Genomic DNA, 19,740 nt, shown 5'->3' on the forward strand with positions numbered 1-19,740 from the left:
TACCCCCCACCACCACCCAAAAAAAATTATTTTTAAAAAATATTTTTAATTTCATAAATTATTTTCTACTCTAGTAAAAATAAATGATGTTCCTCAAAAACATTTTTCATTCATAAATCAAACACAAAATCATTTCCGGAATATATTTTCTACTCACCAACCAAACATGAGAAAATAAGTCCAAAATCTACTTATTTAGGAAAACATTTTCCATGGAAAACATTTTTCTTCGTACCAAACACACCCCAAAAGCACGTACGATTTTTTTTTTACTAAAGTCAAGTACGAAAAGTTTTAAATATATTTAAGAAAGATATTATGTACAACTAAAATTGTTGGATTAAAAAAGTATTTTATGAAGTAATAATAAAAGTAATTAATTATCTTAATTATAGTTAAAACTTATCTTTATTTATTAAATTTCAATAATTAATTCAACTATGACATCTCTCTCATCCAAAATACTAAATTGAAGAAACGATAATACTAAATGGGCAGTATTTGGCCAGAAAATTAAAAATCTATGATATTTTTTTAATTTTAAAATAAATTAATCTTTTTTTTATTTTATAGTTAAAAGATATTAAAATTAAAATGGTAAAAATATTCAAAATGTAAAATAATATTGGGGGTAGAAAATCTAACAATTTTTTAACCTCATTTAATATAGGGATTGTCGTAATAATTGAAAAATGAAATAGTATTTAGTTAATATAGCATCGTTTTTATGTGATTATTTATTTTATTGCCTATTTTATATTCTAACGATTATCATGAACCAACATTATTATTCTTATATTTACTTTTTTTACTCTCCTTTCGCCGTCTTTTTTTCTTCTCATTGTAAAATATTTGAAGTTTCTCAAACGAACAAACCTTCTATATTATGCAAAATATATTGTGTGTATATAAAAAGATCAAATTTAGTTTTGACATCTTCTTCACATTTCAAGCATTAAAACCAATTAACATTGTTTTATTATTATTATATTAACTTTTCAATTTTCTGAGTCTAATTTTATTATTCTAACATTATTTTATATACTTTTGATTGAAAATTGTATTGTTTATATTCTTACTTCATAATGTCCGTATATAACATTCTCTGCAGACTTCATTTATAAAATTACACTATATTATAATAATTCGATTTATATGTTCTTCCTTCATTTCAAATTGACTGAATTGTTTAGGTGTTTCGCACCATTTAAAAAAATTAAGTCATATATTAAGCATAACTTTTCATTTTTACAAAAATAAGAGCTCTCTATAAAGTTTGACTTTAAGTCCCCAAACTTGTTAACACATACCTGAAAGAGCGTAGGAGCTAACTAAACAAATAGTTATAAAAGTAATATATTCAATTTATAGAATTAAAACTATATGTGCATACACCAAAATTTTACATTTTTATCATAGCAAAATTTATAGAAAATAAAAATAAATTTAGTAACTAATGTTTTTTTTTTCCAAACATTGTAAAACACGAACAAAATTGCTAATGTGTAAGAAAACATGTGTAATATAAAACAAATATAAAAGAGTCTACGTGCATCGCATGAGTACCTATATTAATTTTAGCTTGAAAATAAAAATAAATATTTTTTTATTTCAAACAATACCAATTATTATAAAACTATTTAACTTAATTGGATGCACCAACTTTGACAGGTGTTAATTCACTTCAAGATTCAACCAAAAAAAAAAAAAAAAAGGTTAAAAGGCAAAGCAACTTAATTCATTTGTTATAAATTGGAGGAGCCAAAGATAGTGAGATTCACAAAACTTTCATCTCTAAGAATGGAAATTCAAAAGGTATCATATTTTCTAATAATTTTTAATTATATATGTCTATCTCAACTTTCAATCATATACTCATGATTAATTTATTCATCATTTTAAATAATGAAACATATCTTAGATTTAATTTTATTTATTTATTTTTATGACATAGGAGTTTGATTTAACGGTAGTTCCAACAGAAGGTGAAATTGATGCACCATCATCGCCAAGGAAGAATTTATGTCTCAGTGTGATGGAATCTGATATTAAAAATAAAACGTCTTTTCAAGAACTCGACATAATTTTGACTCAATATTTAGAGACATTGTCCAAGCGGAAAAAGTATCATATAGGTAAGGATATGCATATGTATAGTCTTTCCATACAAACATAGTTACTTTTTACTCAACGAAATTATACAAGCATTAGTATCGAGGTAATTTAATCTCAATTTATTTAAATAAATACATTTTCATTTATTTTTACGTGTAATAAACATAAAAGTATTTATAAGCAAAATTAATCAAAAGTTATACATTAATAAATCATCCCTAACTTTATTTTACATATCTTTTAAGTATTTTTAATTTGGCCAAATAATATTTTACGATTTTATTCATAATTATATCTTTGGTTATTTAATTTACAGGTTATCCAACTAACATGCATTATGAGCATCATGCTATTTTAGCCCCACTTTTGCAATTTCATTTGAACAATTGTGGAGACCCCTTTACTCAGCACCCTACAGATTTTCATTCAAAAGATTTTGAAGTGGCTGTTTTAGATTGGTTTGCACAACTCTGGAAAATAGAGAAAGATGAATATTGGGGATACATTACTAGTGGTGGCACTGAGGGCAATCTCTATGGCCTTTTGGTTGGGTAAGTATCATTTTCAGGAAAGGGGGTGGGGGGAGAGGTTGTAGTTTTTGAATCATATGAAAAATCAAAAAATCAAATGGCGTAATCAGCCATTGTCATGGTCAAAATAATTACGAGCAAGACGTCTTTCTTACTTTATTTTTGTTGTACCATAGGTACACAATCAATGACAAATTTGTATTGCCACACAATAATGACCACAACCCTTATAGGCAAGAGCTATTTCTTTCTTTTTCCCTTTAGGTAGTTCACAATAAACATACCATAGTCACGTATAAACGTACAATACGATTAGCCATTTTTGTCAAATAAAATTTATTTCCTTCCAAACCTCCCGTAGAGGTGAGTTTTGACATACATTATTTTTTTCTCAAACCTCCCATAGAGGTGAGTTGTGACATATATTCAATCAATAATGATTTTATCACATCTTGACCCATTCTCTTATAGAATGGTCGAGCATTCACGATACTCATCACAAGTCACATTCTCTTCAAGGAATGGACTAATCATTTATATGTACTTCATAAACTTGCATTATAAGTACATTGTCATGGTTTTAAAATTCATCATATTTCCATGACACACCTCAACATCACTTTGAAAGATCAAGTGTACCATCACTTTATCTTCTTGTCTCATGATAGAGGATTTATAAAGTTGTCAAATTGGGTCGACAACATTCACAAGTCCAATGACCTTTGATACCATTTTATAATAAAAATTGCCTTCACATTTTGAAGGACTATTTGGAGAACCCATAGTGTTCTTCCTTTTATAATTACCACAATGATGACTATTATAATTCCGTTCCTTCACGCCCTTATTCATATCATTAATTATTTGTCATCTTTCAGACGAATTATTTGCTGCTACCACATTCATATAATTGAATGGAGCAAGTCAACAGACGGATTTCAAAGTTATCACATGTTGCTTCCATATTCTTTTCAAGGAATGGAGCAAATTCAATATGATGAATTCAATACTTTTCATCAAAAATATATTATTTTGCCTCAGTCATCATTTTATCATCAATATGGTGCATTGAAACTCAAACTCAATGTCTTATCCATACAAGGCACGTTAGGCCATAATTCTATGGGACTTGAACCCAATACCTTATCATTATGGTGCATCAAAACTCGAATTGATGTCTTACCCTCTTGGTGCGATAGAACATGAATCTACCGTCTTACCCTCAAATATTTTTCATTATGTCATCCGGACTTTAACCAGATGTCTTACCCTTTTGGTGCGATGGGACTTGATTCCATCGTCTTACCCTTCAATCAATGCCATATAAGTCAATACCAATAGAACTCAACTATGAGTCTTTAAATGAAATCAAGAATTATAGAAGCAAATTTAGTCAAAATAAGATTGAGAGTTTTCTCACCTCTAGCAATTATAAATATTAATAAGTTCCTCATAATTAACACTAATCAACATGGAAATTTACTTCTTTATCCTTCAAGTCTTTTCTGAAACGAAGAACTGTTAGTATAATCATAAATCAATGTATAAAATTGTTAAAGTAAAATAAACCAATATGTTCTACGTTTTCATATAATACATGTATACTAAAATAAATTATTAGTATAAGAGGAATTTTTGAAAATATAAATGTATAACAAGAAAAAATAAATAGAACATGTTCGTGCTCACAAGTGTTTCAACTACAACACTTTTGAGAAGTGCTACAATTTTTAGAGCATATTCGTGCAGATAACGTGTTATAAAATCAAGCTATAAGAACATAATCATAAAGAGAAGAAGACAAGAGAAGTAGATAGAAGAAGAGGAATTTTCTTCTTATTCAAGTGTATTCTACAAAAGGTGAATGATATCGATATTTATAGAGTTGAGATATCACTCCAAAGGCCACCATGATAAATGCCCATTAGTAGGTACATAGTTATCCAAATGGTTCTTATCACCTTGGAAACATGTATACATGAATACAATTAAGTCTTGAGTATATCTAAAGAACAATCCACACAATTCAATGGATTTATAACATAATAGAAATATTAACCTAATTGTTTTGAGTTTGATATCTCTTTTATTTTAAATTTTAATATTAGATATTTTTTTAAATTAATTTTTATTGGCCCACGGGCCGGCCGTACCGATATTTCTCAAGCCCCACAAATCAACAGGGTTATTCAGGCCAGGCTAAAAAGTCCTTTTCTTAATTGGGCTCCAAAAATCTTTCCACAACCCTATTAAATCCCGGGTTAGGCCAGGCCGATCTAACGAGCCTAGCCCAGATTGACGGCTCTATTGGTCACATCATTAATAAAATTATTTTTTAAACGAAATGACTCAAATATGCCATTGAACTTGAGAAAAGGTTCATCTATGCTATCTGTTTAAAATATGACTCATTAAATGTCATTTCATTCAACAAATAATGACATAAATAAGCCTTTTTTCAAACGGAAATGACATAGACAAGCCAATTTTTTAATGAACGACATAAATGAGTCATTTTTAAAAAAGTTTGATGGCATATTTGAGTTTTTTCCTATGGTTAAATGATGCAAGTTTTTCATCACTTTCATAAAGCATTTGAACAATATTATATATTTGTGCAGAAGAGAGCTACTTCCTAATGGGATATTATATGCATCAAAAGATTCACATTACTCGATTTTCAAAGCAGCAAGATTGTATCGAATGGAGTTAGAAACTATTAACACTTTAGTTAATGGGGAAATTGATTATGAAGATTTACAATCAAAATTACTTGTCAACAAGAACAAACCAGCTATCATCAATATCAATATTGGTAAAAATACATACATATATTCTTACATCTTATAACATCACTTTTGGTAAATTAGTATATATGTGTTTATAGGAACAACCTTCAAAGGAGCTATTGATGACCTCGATTTCGTCATACAAACACTAGAAAATTGTGGTTATTCAAAGGACAATTATTATATCCATTGCGATGCAGCATTATGTGGGCTAATTCTCCCATTTATCAAACATGTAAGCTTATTTTTATTCGATTTTCCTTCAACGTTTTTCGGTCGAAGTTACAATGACATACCATAGTTTCTTTCTATGGTATTTGACAATAGGCAAAAAAAATTACCTTCAAGAAACCAATTGGAAGTATTTCAATTTCAGGGCACAAATTCTTGGGATGTCCAATGCCTTGTGGCGTTCATATAACAAGGAGAAGTTACGTTAGCACCCTCTCAACAATTGAGTATATTAATTCCGCAGATGCTACAATTTCTGGTAGTCGAAATGGATTTACACCAATATTCTTATGGTACTGTTTAAGCAAGAAAGGACATGCTAGATTGCAACAAGATTCCATAACATGCATTGAAAATGCTCGGTATTTGAAAGATCGACTTTTTGAAGCAGGAATTAGTGTTATGCTGAATGAGTTTAGTATTACTGTTGTTTTTGAACGACCTTGTGACCATAAATTCATTCGTCGTTGGAACTTGTGTTGCTTAAGAGGCATGGCACATGTTGTGGTTATGCCAGGTATTACAAGAGAAACTATAGATGGTTTCTTCAAAGATCTAATGCAAGAGAGGAATTATAAGTGGTACCAAGATGCAAAAGCTCTGCCTCCTTGCCTAGCTGATGATTTTGGCTCTCAAAATTGTATGTGCTCCAATAAAAAGATGCATAACTAAATTATATCCAGAGTTTTCAAATAAATTTTCCATATATATTTTGTTTGCTATGTTTTTATGTAAGAGTGACTCTATAAAAGTGGAATAATAAGTTGATTGACTTGAATTTCATTTGATTTTGTAAAATTTCTGTAGAAGGAATAATAAGTTTTATTATTATTCATTGAATAATTTAATAATATGTATTATTACAGTTTCTAATAAAATGTCATTTAACATTATTTAATTAATTATTGTCAATTATGTGATCATTAATATACTTTAGAGAATCAATAATATACTTTCTTACCTTAAAAGTAAGTAGTCACAATCTTTTAACAAGTTATTTAAAGAATTCAAAAAACTTTATTTCCTTAAAAGTTGGCTTAACCTTTTTCTAATAGGTTAATTGATAAATATATATATTTGACTTCTTAAAATAGGCAACCAATTTTTTAATAAACTAATTATTATTGATTGGTAAAAAAAAATAATTCATAAAATTACAATTAAATATATCTTTATGTTTCTGTATATTGCATTAATATTTTTTTTCAAAATAGATGATTTAATAAAGTTGAGTTTGAGAATTTAAAGAAATTGAAAAGCTAACTTCCCTAATTATAGAAGTTAAAAACAAGGGAAAAAAATAATCTCACATCTCCTTAATTAATGTGGCTTGGTTGCACATGATTAAAAGAAAAAAATATAAAACTTAGTTTTATTTCTTTTATTAGGCTAATACATGCTAAAAAAAAATTTTGACTATTAATTGTTAATTATTATTGAATTATATGTTGCCAATTTTATATAATAGTTGTATATATGTTGTCAATTCCTCATTTTCCCAAAAATAAGTTTTAGGACTATATTTTTACGGGCTTAAATTACGGCCTACAGATGAATTTACGATCCGTAATTGGGTCCGTTAAAATCTGAACAGAAAATGAGTTTGTGAAGTTGGTTTTACGAGTTAAAACTACTAGTCGTACTTAAATTTCCGACCCATTATAAATTGGACTCGTAAAAATAAGTCTCTAGAAAACTTTCTTGGGATAGTCTTTGGTAAAACACAGTCATATCATTTTACTTCGAACTCTGATTGATGAAAACTTGGTGGCGTTGAAAAGAAAACTCATAGATCTATAATTTGATAGATTATGAGACATCTAATTCATTATATGTAGATAAATATGGTGATTTGAATTTGACCTTGCATGAACTAATGCGAAAACTTAGTTGGTAGGAATGTTTTGAACTCGACTTCGTACTAGAAGTTTCTATGACCCTAAAGCACTTCCAATACGCTTCCCACACATAGGAATGAACCTTAACACTAAGCACAAGTAGGACATCACCCAGTTCAAGAGACGAAACATTTGATTTCTAAGAATAGAGTTGCGAGTTATTACATAATTTGCAGTTTTTCATCCTATTTAATTAAGTCATTGAAGTCATATATTTATTTTGAACAAAATTATGCACAAGTTGACCCATGTATGAATTATTATGAAAATTTAGTCTGGAGGAATGTTTTGAACTCGACTTAGCACTAGAGGTATCTTATAAATCTAAATCATTTCTATGACACTTCCAACACATAGGAATGAAACTTAAAACATAAGCACAAGTAGTGTGGGGTGCATCCCCATGTAGCAAACTTTGAATAGCTCTCTGCCAATTTCAAAGTTTGGCAGATTTGGTGCTGAATTACTTTTCAGCTTTACTTAATTTTTAACTAAAATCTTACCAAAAAAATCTGCATAGGTGAAAAGGTTAAAATTTTGTGTTTTTTGTGATGTCACTGGTGACATCATTAGGAGTAGATTTTCCTACAAATAGAGAGCCCTTGCTCATTTCAAAAATGCACCAAAAAGAATTACAAAGGAGAGAAAGAATAGTGAGGCATCACAGAGGAAAATAATCTGTGATAAAAAATAGAGAGTGTGAGCGATATTGTAGTGAGATGGAAAAATCAAAAGAGTGTTATTTCTTTTGAATGTGTAGTGGTCTTTGGAGTTTTACTCAGACATACAAGTGTAAAATCCTTACTATAGTGATATTCGTTGCTCCTCTCGGGTCGTGGTCTTTCCCTTATTTAGGAGGGTTTCCACGTAAAATTTCGGTGTTATTATTTCTCTTTTATTCTTGTTGATTAACCGTATTGTTGTGTTCCACATTTATTGCCTTTATTACCGCAAATATTATTTCTATTACGGATTTATTCCCAACAATTGGTATCAGAGCACAGGTTCTGCTCATTTACAGAAATATTTTTTGCAGCTTATTGTACTATACTCAATAAAAAAAATGTCTAGAGTAAAGTATGAGGTAGCAAAATTCAACGGTGATAACGGTTTCTCAACGTGGCAGAGAAGGATGAAAGACTTGCTCATCCAACTGGGTTTGCACAAGGCACTAGGCGGCAAATTCAAAAAGCCCGAATCCATGAAACTTGAGGATTGGGAAGAAATGGATGAAAAGGCTACAAGTGCAATCAGATTGCACTTAACAGATGATGTAGTTAATAACATCATCGATGAAGAGAGTGCATGTGGCATTTGGACAAAGTTAGAAAATCTATACATGTCCAAAACGCTGACAAATAAATTGTACCTAAAGAAGCAGTTATATGCGCTACATATGAGTGAAGGTACAAAATTTTTGTCTCATTTAAATGTACTTAATGGACTAATCACGCAGCTAGCAAACCTCGGAGTAAAGATCGAGGATGAAGATAAAGTCATAGTGCTCCTAAACTCGTTGCCATCTTCCTACGATACTTTAGCAACAACCATTTTACATGGTAAGGACTCTATTGAGTTGAAGGATGTCACATCAGCCCTTTTGCTTAATGAGAAGATGAGAAAAAGGCCTGAAAATCACGGACAGGCACTCATCACGGAAAGTAGAGGCAGAAGTTACCAAAGGAGCTCAAGTAACTATGGTAGATCCGGAGCTCGTGGAAAGTCCAAGGTCCGATCAAAATCGAAGGCCAGAAATTGCTACAATTGCGATCAACCAGGACACTTCAAAAGAGATTGTCCAAATCTAAAAAAGGGCAAAGGGGAAAGCAGCGGCCAGAAGAATGATGACAACACAACTGCCATGGTGCAAAATAATGACGATGTTGTTCTTCTCATAAATGAGGAAGAAGAATGCATGCACTTGGCAGGAATAGAGTCGGAATGGGTGGTCGACACAACAACATCTCATCATGCCACACCGGTAAGAGATCTTTTTTGCAGATATGTAGCCGGTGATTATGGCAATGTGAAAATGGGTAACACAAGTTACTCAAAGATTGTGGGGATCGGAGACATTTGCTTAAAAACAAATGTTGGATGCACATTAGTGTTGAAAGATGTGCGCCACGTACCTGATTTGCAGATGAACTTGATCTCGGGAGTTGCTTTGGACCGAGATGGATATGAGAACTACTTTGCAAATAAAAAATGGAGACTCACCAAAGGGGCTTTGGTGATTGCAAAAGGAGTTGATCGTGGCACGTTATACAAGACAAATGCAAAAATATGCCAAGGTGAATTAAATGCGGCTCACGAAGAGAATTCTGCAGATTTATGGCATAAAAGAATGGGTCATATGAGCGAGAAAGGATTGCAAATTCTTTCCAAAAAGTCACTCATCTCTTTTGCCAAAGGTACAACGATAAAATCGTGTAACTACTGCTTATTTGGTAAACAACATAGAGTCTCACTTAAGACATCATCTTAAAGAAAGTCGAATATACTTGATTTGGTATATTCTGATGTTTGTGGTCCAATGGAGATAGAATCGATAGGAGGTAATAAATACTTTGTTACCTTTATTGATGACGCTTCTCGAAAATTGTGGGTTTATATCTTGAGAACTAAAGATCAGGTGTTTCAAGTATTTCAAAAGTTTCATGCTCTAATAGAAAGAGAGATAGGTCGAAAGCTAAAGCGTCTCCGAACCGACAATGGAAGTAGTACACTTCAAGAGAATTTGAAGAGTACTGTTCAAACTATGGAATCAGACATGAAAAGACAGTTCCTGGAACCCCACAACACAATGGTGTAGCTGAGAGAATGAATCGCACCATTGTTGAGAAGGTGAGAAGCATGCTCAGAATGGCTAAATTACCCAAGACATTCTGGGGTGAAGCAGTTCAGACAGCGTGTTATCTTATCAATCGTAGTCCATCAGTTCCGTTGGAGTTTGACATTCCGGAGAGAGTTTGGACCAACAAAGAGATGTCTTACTCGCATCTAAAGTTGTTCAGTTGCAAAGCTTTTGCACATGTACCGAAGGAGCAAAGAACCAAGCTAGATGATAAATCAGTTCCCTGCATATTCATCGGATATGGAGATGAAGAATTCGGATACAGACTATGGGATCTTGTAAAGAAGAAGGTCATCAGAAGTAGAGATGTAATCTTTCGAGAAAGTGAAGTTGGAACTGCTGATGATCTATCCGAGAAGGCCAAGAAAAAGAATGGTATAGTCCCTAATATTGTTACCATTCCTTCTTCTTCTAACCATCCCATAAGTGCAGAAAGTACGATTGATAAAGTTGTTGAGCATGAAGAGCAACCTGATGAGATTGTTGAGCAGGGGGAGCAATTTGGTGATAATACCGAGCAAATGGAGAACCCAGAAGAAGAAGAACAATCTCAACCTCTGAGGAGATCAGCAAGACAAAGGGTAGAATCAACCAAATATCCTTCCTCAGAGTATGTCCTTATCAATGATGAAGGTGAGCCAGAAAGTCTTAAGGAGGTGTTGTCTCATCCAGAAAAGAGCCAATGGATGAAAGCCATGCACGAAGAGATGGGATCTCTACAGAAAAATGGCACATACCAGCTAGTTGAACTTCCAAAAGGAAAAAGACCACTTAAGTGCAAGTGGGTCTTTAAACTCAAGAAAGATGGAAATGGCAAGTTGGTGAGGTACAAAGCTCGATTGGTTGTAAAAGGCTTCGAACAAAAGAAAGGTATTGATTTTGATGAAATTTTTTCACCTGTTGTCAAAATGACTTCTATTCGAACTATTTTGAGCATAGCAGCTAGTCTAGATCTTGAAGTGGAGCAATTGGACGTGAAAACTGCATTTCTTCACGGAGATTTGGAAGAAGAGATTTATATGGAGCAACCAGAGGGATTTGAAGTATCTGGAAAGAAACACATGGTGTGCAAATTGAATAAGAGTCTTTATGGGTTGAAACAGGCCCCAAGACAATGGTACAAAAAGTTTGACTCTTTCATGAAAAGTCAAACGTACACAAAGACCTATTCTGATCCATGTGTATACTTCAAAAGATTTTCTGACAACAATTTTATTATTTTGTTGTTATATGTGGATGACATGTTAATTGTAGGACAAGACAAAGAGCTGATTGCAAAATTGAAGAAAGATTTGTCCAAGTCATTTGACATGAAAGACTTGGGCCCAGCACAACAAATTCTAGGGATGAAGATTGTTCGAGAACGAACAAAAAGAAAGTTGTGGCTATCTCAAGAGAAGTACATTGAACGTGTACTAGAACGCTTCAACATGAAGAGTGCTAAACCTGTTAGCACGCCTCTTGCGAGTCATCTGAAGTTGAGCAAACAGATGTGTCCTACAACAAAAGAGGAGAAAGAGGGAATGGCTAAAGTTCCTTATTCTTCAGCAGTGGGGAGTTTGATGTATGCGATGGTGTGTACAAGACCTGATATTGCTCATTCAGTTGGTGTTGTTAGCAGATTCCTTGAAAATCCTGGAAAAGAACACTGGGAGGCAGTTAAGTGGATACTCAGGTATCTAAGAGGTACCACAAGAGATTGCTTGTGTTTTAAAGGATCTGATCCAATCTTGAAGGGCTATACTGATGCTGATATGGCAGGTGACCTCGATAATAGAAAATCCACTACTGGATATTTGTTTACATTTTCAGGGGGAGCTATATCATGGCAATCAAAGTTGCAGAAGTGTGTCGCACTCTCTACAACTGAGGCAGAATATATTGCAGCTACTGAAGCTGGCAAAGAGATGGTATGGCTGAAACGATTTCTTCAAGAACTTGGATTGCATCAGATTGAGTATGTTGTCTATTGTGACAGTCAGAGTGCAATAGACCTGAGCAAGAACACCATGTACCATGCAAGGACGAAGCATATTGACGTGAGATATCACTGGATTCGTGAAAAGATAGAGGACGGATCTATGCAGGTCATGAAGATCCCTACTAGTGAAAACCCTTCAGATATGCTGACCAAGGTGGTATCAGGGGACAAGTTTGAGCTATGCAAAGAACTTGTCGGTATGTACTCAAGCTAGGTATCTAGAGCTACCTCCTTCAGGGTGAATGGGTCTGGAGGGGGAGATTGTGGGGTCCATCCCCATGTAGCAAACTTTGAATAGCTCTCTGCCAATTTCAAAGTTTGGCAGATTTGGTGCTGAATTATTTTTCAGCTTTACTTAATTTTCAACTAAAATCTTACCAAAAAAATTTGCATAGGTGAAAAGGTTGAAATTTTGTGTTTTTTGTGATGCCACTGGTGACATCATTAGGAGTAGATTTTCCTATAAATAGAGAGCCCTTGCTCATTTCAAAATGCACCAAAAAGAATTACAGAGGAGAGAAAGAAGAGTGAGGCATCACAGAGGAAAATAATCTGTGAGGAAAAATAGAGAGTGTGAGCGATATTGTAGTGAGGTGGAAAAATCAAAAGAGTGTTATTTCTTTTGAATGTGTAGTGGTCTTTAGAGTTTTACTCAGACTTACAAGTGTAAAATCCTTACTATAGTGATATTCGTTGCTCCTCTCGGGTCGTGGTTTTTCCCTTATTTAGGAGGGTTTCCACGTAAAATCTTGGTGTCATTATTTCTCTTTTATTCTTGTTGATTAACCGTATTGTTGTGTTCCGCATTTATTGCCTTTATTACCGCAAATATTATTTCTGTTACAGATTTATTCCCAACAAGTAGAACATCACCCAGTTCAAGCTTCTATACTTATCACGAAAGATTTAAATTCTAAAAATAAAACTGCGAATTGTTACATAATTTGCAGTTTTTCATCCTATATAATTAAGTCATTGAAGTTATTTATTTATTTTGAATAAAATTATGCATAGTTAGGCACCGGAGAGGAGATGTGCATGACTCCAAAGTCAAGAATAACATTTTTCTTCTTTTTTGTAATTTTTTTGATAATTTACTTAATTATATTTTTTTAAATGATAAAACATTAAAAATATATCTTATTACATTTACTTAATTATTGATCTCTTTTTTTCAATTCAGAGAACTCAAAAGTCATTGCCATTAATTAGTAATTCAATGGTTATTTATTAGGTAATAAAATAATATAAATCTATACATCTATTTTTTTTCACCCAATCTATATATATATCTAGGCATAGCTAGATATTAGGACCTCTCTTTGGTCAATATTTTTTTTCCTTCGACTTATTAATCCTTATTACTGTATTTATCGTGCTTCGCGTGAAGAAGTATTAAATATATTTTTAGTAATTAATGACATTATTTGATGGATATTCTAATAAATAATATAACAAAAGAGAAATAGAAATTAAATTACGATTATGATATTACCTATTTTTAAAAAATGCTATAAAAGTCTCATTCTATATTTTCGAGAAAATGATCAAAATAGTCCTTAATGTATAGACTTAGATTGATTTGGTCCCTCATATATGTAGCTTATAGAAAAATCTCCTTTATCTATGTTAAAAAGTTATCAATTTAGTCTTTCACCCGAAAATCCTAACTACCCAAAAAAATTCTGTCAAATTAAATAGAAATGTGCAACTCACGTGACATACAAAGATTTAATCAAAACCTCTATTTTCTTGGCTCAATTCCAAAGAATGAAAGCTCTTGTCTTTTCAACAAAAAAACCCTTTTTTCTTGTAAAATCAAACGATACGAGTTTTTTCCATTGTTGAACCATGTTAATCAAAAGAAACTCCAAGGGATCGAGCCCCTGTTATGGTAAGAATTTACTTTGCTTCTAGTTGAGGCAATACAAGGGCCAACGGCTATTTGGTATTCAAAATGTGCTGGGTTTTTAGTACTATTTTTCCAATATTTTATATAAGATTCGTTTTTTTTTTTTTTGATATGAAAATCGTTTTTTTAATTTTTATTGTTGGCTTTTTTTGATTTGTGTATTCAAGAATATTTAGAAGTTATGGTGTAAAAAGTATACATGTTTTTTAACACCTAGAATGTGGTCTTATTCGGCTAAAATATGTAATCTTTTAACTGCAGATTTTGTGTTCAATGATATCATAAAGGATTGATAAAATATCAACCAGCCAAACAGTATGTTGGTGGTATCATTGATTACTTTGATTATGTTGAATTGAAGAATCTCAATCTTACTGACTTGAAAAAGATGATCGAATTATGTTGTTACATGAATAATTCAATAATATTTTTGGCATAAATGTGAGAAGCTTGGTAACAAATGGAGATTTGTCTCCAAGGAGGTTGAAGCGCATAACATAAAAAAATTCATCCTTAAAGATAGAGTAGTAAAGTTATATTTTGAGCATTTGGACTCTTATATTGGAATAGACGATACAATTGAGTTTGGTTGCAGAACTAGTCGCATTCCAGGGAATGAAGATCGGTGTCGTTGGACCTGTTGACAAAGAGTTTGAAAGGGAAAACTTATCCTCGGGAGATGATTTTGAGGATTATGAAAATGAATTCTTCAGTGACGAACTGATGGTTGATAAACAAGGACACTATAAACATAGTTTTGAGGATGACAGAGAGCTTATTACTGATGAAATTCAAAAAAAGATGTTACATGAAGATGGGGATCCTTATTGTGTTAACTCTGAAGACAATAAGAGTTTGGATATTGATTCAGACAATGAAAGTTTTGATTTTCCGAAGCACAATGCAAAGACTGGTGGAAAAAAAATCCAATTTTGACTTTGGAATAAACTTTTGAAAGCAAGGAAGAGTTCAAAAATGCTCTAACAACTCATGAGGTAAGCCAAGGAAAGTATATTCAGTGGAAAAAGAAGGGATAATGTACAAGTACCCCCTCAACCTATACCCGAAATCTCAGAGATACACTTATACTATACTAAGGTCCTATTACCCACCTGAACTTATTTTATTAATAATTTTCTACCCCTTTTCGGCTTACGTGGCACTAGCTTGAAAAAAAAGTCAACCAGCGTTGGACCCACAAGATAGTACCACGTAGACCAAAAAGGGGTAGAAAATTATTAATAAAATAAGTTCAGGTGGGTAATAGGACCTTAGTATAGTATAAGTGTGTCTCTGAGATTTCAGACATAGATTGAAGGGGTACTTGTGCTTTATCTCGAAAAAGAATGATAAAGTAAGGATAAAGGCAAAGTGTATACACAATGATTGTAGCTGGGAAATAATGGCGTAAAAAATGCACACGGAAAATATGTTTCAGGCGGGAAAGGCAGGAGTTTTAATTCTTTGGAACTGAGCCAAGAAAACAGAGGTTTTGTTTAAGATCTTTGTATGTCACATGAGTTGTATATCTTTGTTTAATCTGACAGAATTTTTCTATGTAGTTAAGGTTTTAGGGTAAAAGACTACATACAGGAGGGACCAAATCAATCTAAGTCTATACATTAAGGACTATTTTTATCATTTTCTCCTACATTTTCAATTTTAAATTATTCTTTAACAAAAATGAAAATATAAATGTTGATATGAAAAGCTTTATTAATTAAATAAACAATCCAATTATCATAGTTTCATACTAAATTACATGATTTTATAGCACTATTATTGGTTCAATCAACAATATTAAATCTACTTGATCGTAAACTATGTGACTTTATGTTTCTATAAATGACTATATAATAGAAATAAACAAATTAAAATATATTTGTGCAAAATTATGGTGTGGAAAGAAATACTTGAATTATATTCGAATATAGTTATGCACAAAATTCAAAAGTTAGAAAGTTTTTTTTTAATAATTTTTTTTGATATTCGTTGCTCTTAATAACACTCATTTAATACATACTTATGTCACATAAGATCCATTAATATTAACAATTTATATTTCAACTTTCAATCTTGTAGGGTGCATTACAAGAAGAGATAATTAAGTTGCTATAGTGAAACATTACCGTTGAGATTGTACTTCTACAATAAAATTAAACACATAATTTAGTCGTATCGAGATTACTAGAGTGTTGAAAAAATAATTTTAAAAAAAAAGAAAAAGACTACGTGTATTTAGCGTTGAAGATGTAGAAAAAGTATCAAAAGTTGTTAATACTTTGGACACCCTCAGCATAATAAGTTACTATGGCTTAGCAATTGGATGCTCTCTTGCAGGGTCCAAACGCGCAGGTTCGAACCCATGTACCAACTCATCTTTGTAGTTATTTATTAAGTACCTCTTATTTTTTTTTGAACTCGTAATTTATAAGTTTTAAATTCGGAGCTATGAGTACGTATATTATTTTTGACTTAAAATAAGTGTTAAATCTTTTTTTTATTTATTTATTTATTTATTTTATTCAAATCTTACAAATTGCTCAACGAACCCACTACAGAAACACTCAATCGGATGCAACAACTTTGGCAACTGACAAGTGTTCATTTCGAACTCCTTGTACAAAATGATATATATGCGAATTTAAATTTGAAATCTGAATATAAATTTTGAACTTTTAAATTTGTGAATCAAATTCTTATTTTATGTTTAGGGGATTAAAGAAAAATGAAAATTACCTTATACGTTTAGTATAATTTTTTATTTAAAAAAAGTTTTGAAAACACATCTCTTTTTTTTATACTACTTTCATCATGGTGTGTGTAATACACTCTTTTATTTTAAAAAAATTTGTCACAACACACTACACATGGATAAAACTAGGGGTGTGCATCAGCCGGTTCGGTTCGATTTTATGTATTATCGATTCGATTTATTGATTTTATTGATTTTTAAATATGTTAACCCGATAACAAACCAATAAGATATTCTTTATCGGTTTTTGATTTATCGATTTTTGATCATTATCTGTTCGGTTTTCGATTTACCCAATAAGAAAATGTCCGTAAAATATTATATGTCTTCTCACTTCTCTAAATGTTTTTGATATGGTGAAATAAGAAAGATGATGAAAGATTACATCAATAAGATAAAATATAGTACGACTGTTATAATTACATGTTATCACCAAACCTAGTATGCATTTTTTTATGTTAATCAAGTTACGGACCTTTACAAACTTGCTAATTCTACAACCTAAATTTACAAACTAAAACCGGAAAATGGCCTAAAATGCCCTTGAAGTATCAGAAGTGGTACAAAATTACCCTCCATCCACCTATTGGCTCCAAAATATCCTTCTCATCCACCTTTTGGCTCCAAAATATCCTTCTCATCCACCTTTGAGTTCAAAATTAACCACTTATTTAACGATTTTAAATTTAAACTAGTTAAAAAAAATTTAATACACGACGCTCAACCATTTGTTATAATTTAACTTATTAATATAATTTATTAACCAATCTACTACCCACTCATTACTAATTAAACCACAGCCCATTAATAAATCCACTCCATTACTAATGCAGAACAAGAAAGCTACTAAAATGAGTATTTCTAATAATTTAAGGCGAAAATGTCTATAGAAGTACATTATCATACATTCAAGTCCTTAATCAAAATTATAATTCAAGTGTCTAAATAAAAATTACCGATAAACTTAAAAGTCTGACTATATTCATCTTAATTATTCATTTGCCTCAATTATGTGATATTACTTAATGGATAACTTTTTTTAAAAAGAATATATTAAATTTTTGTTATATAAAACAAATAATAAATATTTATAAATTTTTACTTAAAAGTGCATGAATTAATTCGAGAGGTGCTACTTCTTTACCTTCAATCATAAATTTCGAATTCAAGCTTGAAACAAATCCTATTGAAAGTTTCCTCCTATATAAGCGGCTCAACCTAAATTTAATTGGAGCTTCAATTCGGACTCAATAATTTTGAATGTCATTTTCAGGAATCGATAATTTCGTCGTGCTTTAGTAGTGTTGAGGGTAATTTTGATATTAGAAATGGTCTGTTAATTGGGTGGGACTTAATTTGTAATGGTGGTAGTGGGTTGGTTTATAAATAATATTAGTAAATTAAATTATATCCAATAGTTGTGCGCCAAATATTTTAAAAAATATGTAAATAGTTTAAATTTGAAACCGTTAAATAAGTGGTCAATTTTGAACTCAAAAAGGTGGATGACAAGGGTATTTTGGAGCCAATAGGAGGGTGAAAAGGGTATTTTGGAGCCAATAGGTGGATGAAGGGTAGTTTTGTACCATTTTCAATACTTCGAGGGTATTTTAGGCCCTTTTCCGAAACTAAAACTAAAATAAACTAGTCCAACAAGACTAAAACTAAAACTAAAACTAAAATCAAATAGCTTCAATTGTTAAATTCTTAATTTAATCTTTAGGTTTTGAGTAAATAGTAAAATCTAGTAAAGCGGTCTAGTGTGGAGTTGCCAGAGTCCTAATAATTTGACATAGTTATAGTGTCTAATTATATATTAAATTATTTATATTTAATAATTAGACAGGGTAAAATAATAAATTATTACCGTCTTATTGAGTTATCGATTTTCCAATAACCCAATAGTAAAAATTGATACCGAATCAATAACCCAATATTTTTTTTTAAACCCATTAAAAACTCAATCACCCAATAACAATAACTCAATAACATTTTTTCGGTTCAATTTTTGCACACCCCTAGATAAAATATTCAACTTTGACAAAAATTAAATAAATTATGAATATTAGTTAAAATTAAAAATTAAAAATTACTATCCAAAAAAATAATACTTCTTTTATAAAATAAAATATAAAATATTTTTCTTACCCCACTTCATCACTTTCTCTCACTAGCCCCACCCCACCCACACCCTACCATATTTTAAAATTCTTTTGTTTTGTTTAAATTTCTTTTATAAAAGAGTTTAACTTTTTTTTTTACTTCATCTCCCCGCTGCGCTGAAATACTAATTTAGAGATTATTTTATTTTTTTAAAAAAACAATTCTGCCCACCCCACCTAGCTAACCCTCTGCTTCCAATTTTTTTTCCATTTTGTGTTACATATATATATATATATTTTTTCTTTTTTTCTAAAAATATATGTACGTACATATTTAACACAAAATGAAAAAAAGAAAAAAAATAAAAAATTAAAATTGGAGGGTTATATAGGATGGAATTAGAAAATAAAATAATATTAATTTATTTATTTTGGCTGGGATGGGGTGGGGGGATGAGTGGGTGACCTTTTTTGGGGAGGGAAAGTGAAGTATGAATTTTTTAAAAATATTTTATAAAAGTTTTTTTTTTAAAAAAAAGGATGTGGGATTGTTGGGGGTGGTGGGGAGAA

At 31.3% G+C, this 19,740-nt stretch overlaps 1 protein-coding gene across 1 annotated transcript; it reads left to right on the forward strand.

The window, feature by feature from the left end:
• Nucleotides 1-1,708: 1,708 nt before the first annotated feature.
• LOC107026800 (histidine decarboxylase) lies at nt 1,709-6,453 on the forward strand. Its single transcript, XM_015227887.1, has 6 exons — nt 1,709-1,815; nt 1,955-2,135; nt 2,432-2,666; nt 5,267-5,460; nt 5,533-5,669; nt 5,762-6,453. Exons 1-6 carry the CDS (start codon nt 1,801-1,803, stop codon nt 6,335-6,337), a joined length of 1,338 nt encoding a protein of 445 aa, XP_015083373.1. The 5' UTR covers nt 1,709-1,800; the 3' UTR covers nt 6,338-6,453.
• The last annotated feature ends 13,287 nt before the right edge of the window (nt 6,454-19,740 follow it).

The sequence above is a fragment of the Solanum pennellii genome, chromosome 8, assembly GCF_001406875.1.
Source record: "Solanum pennellii chromosome 8, SPENNV200".
NCBI lineage: Eukaryota > Viridiplantae > Streptophyta > Magnoliopsida > Solanales > Solanaceae > Solanum > Solanum pennellii.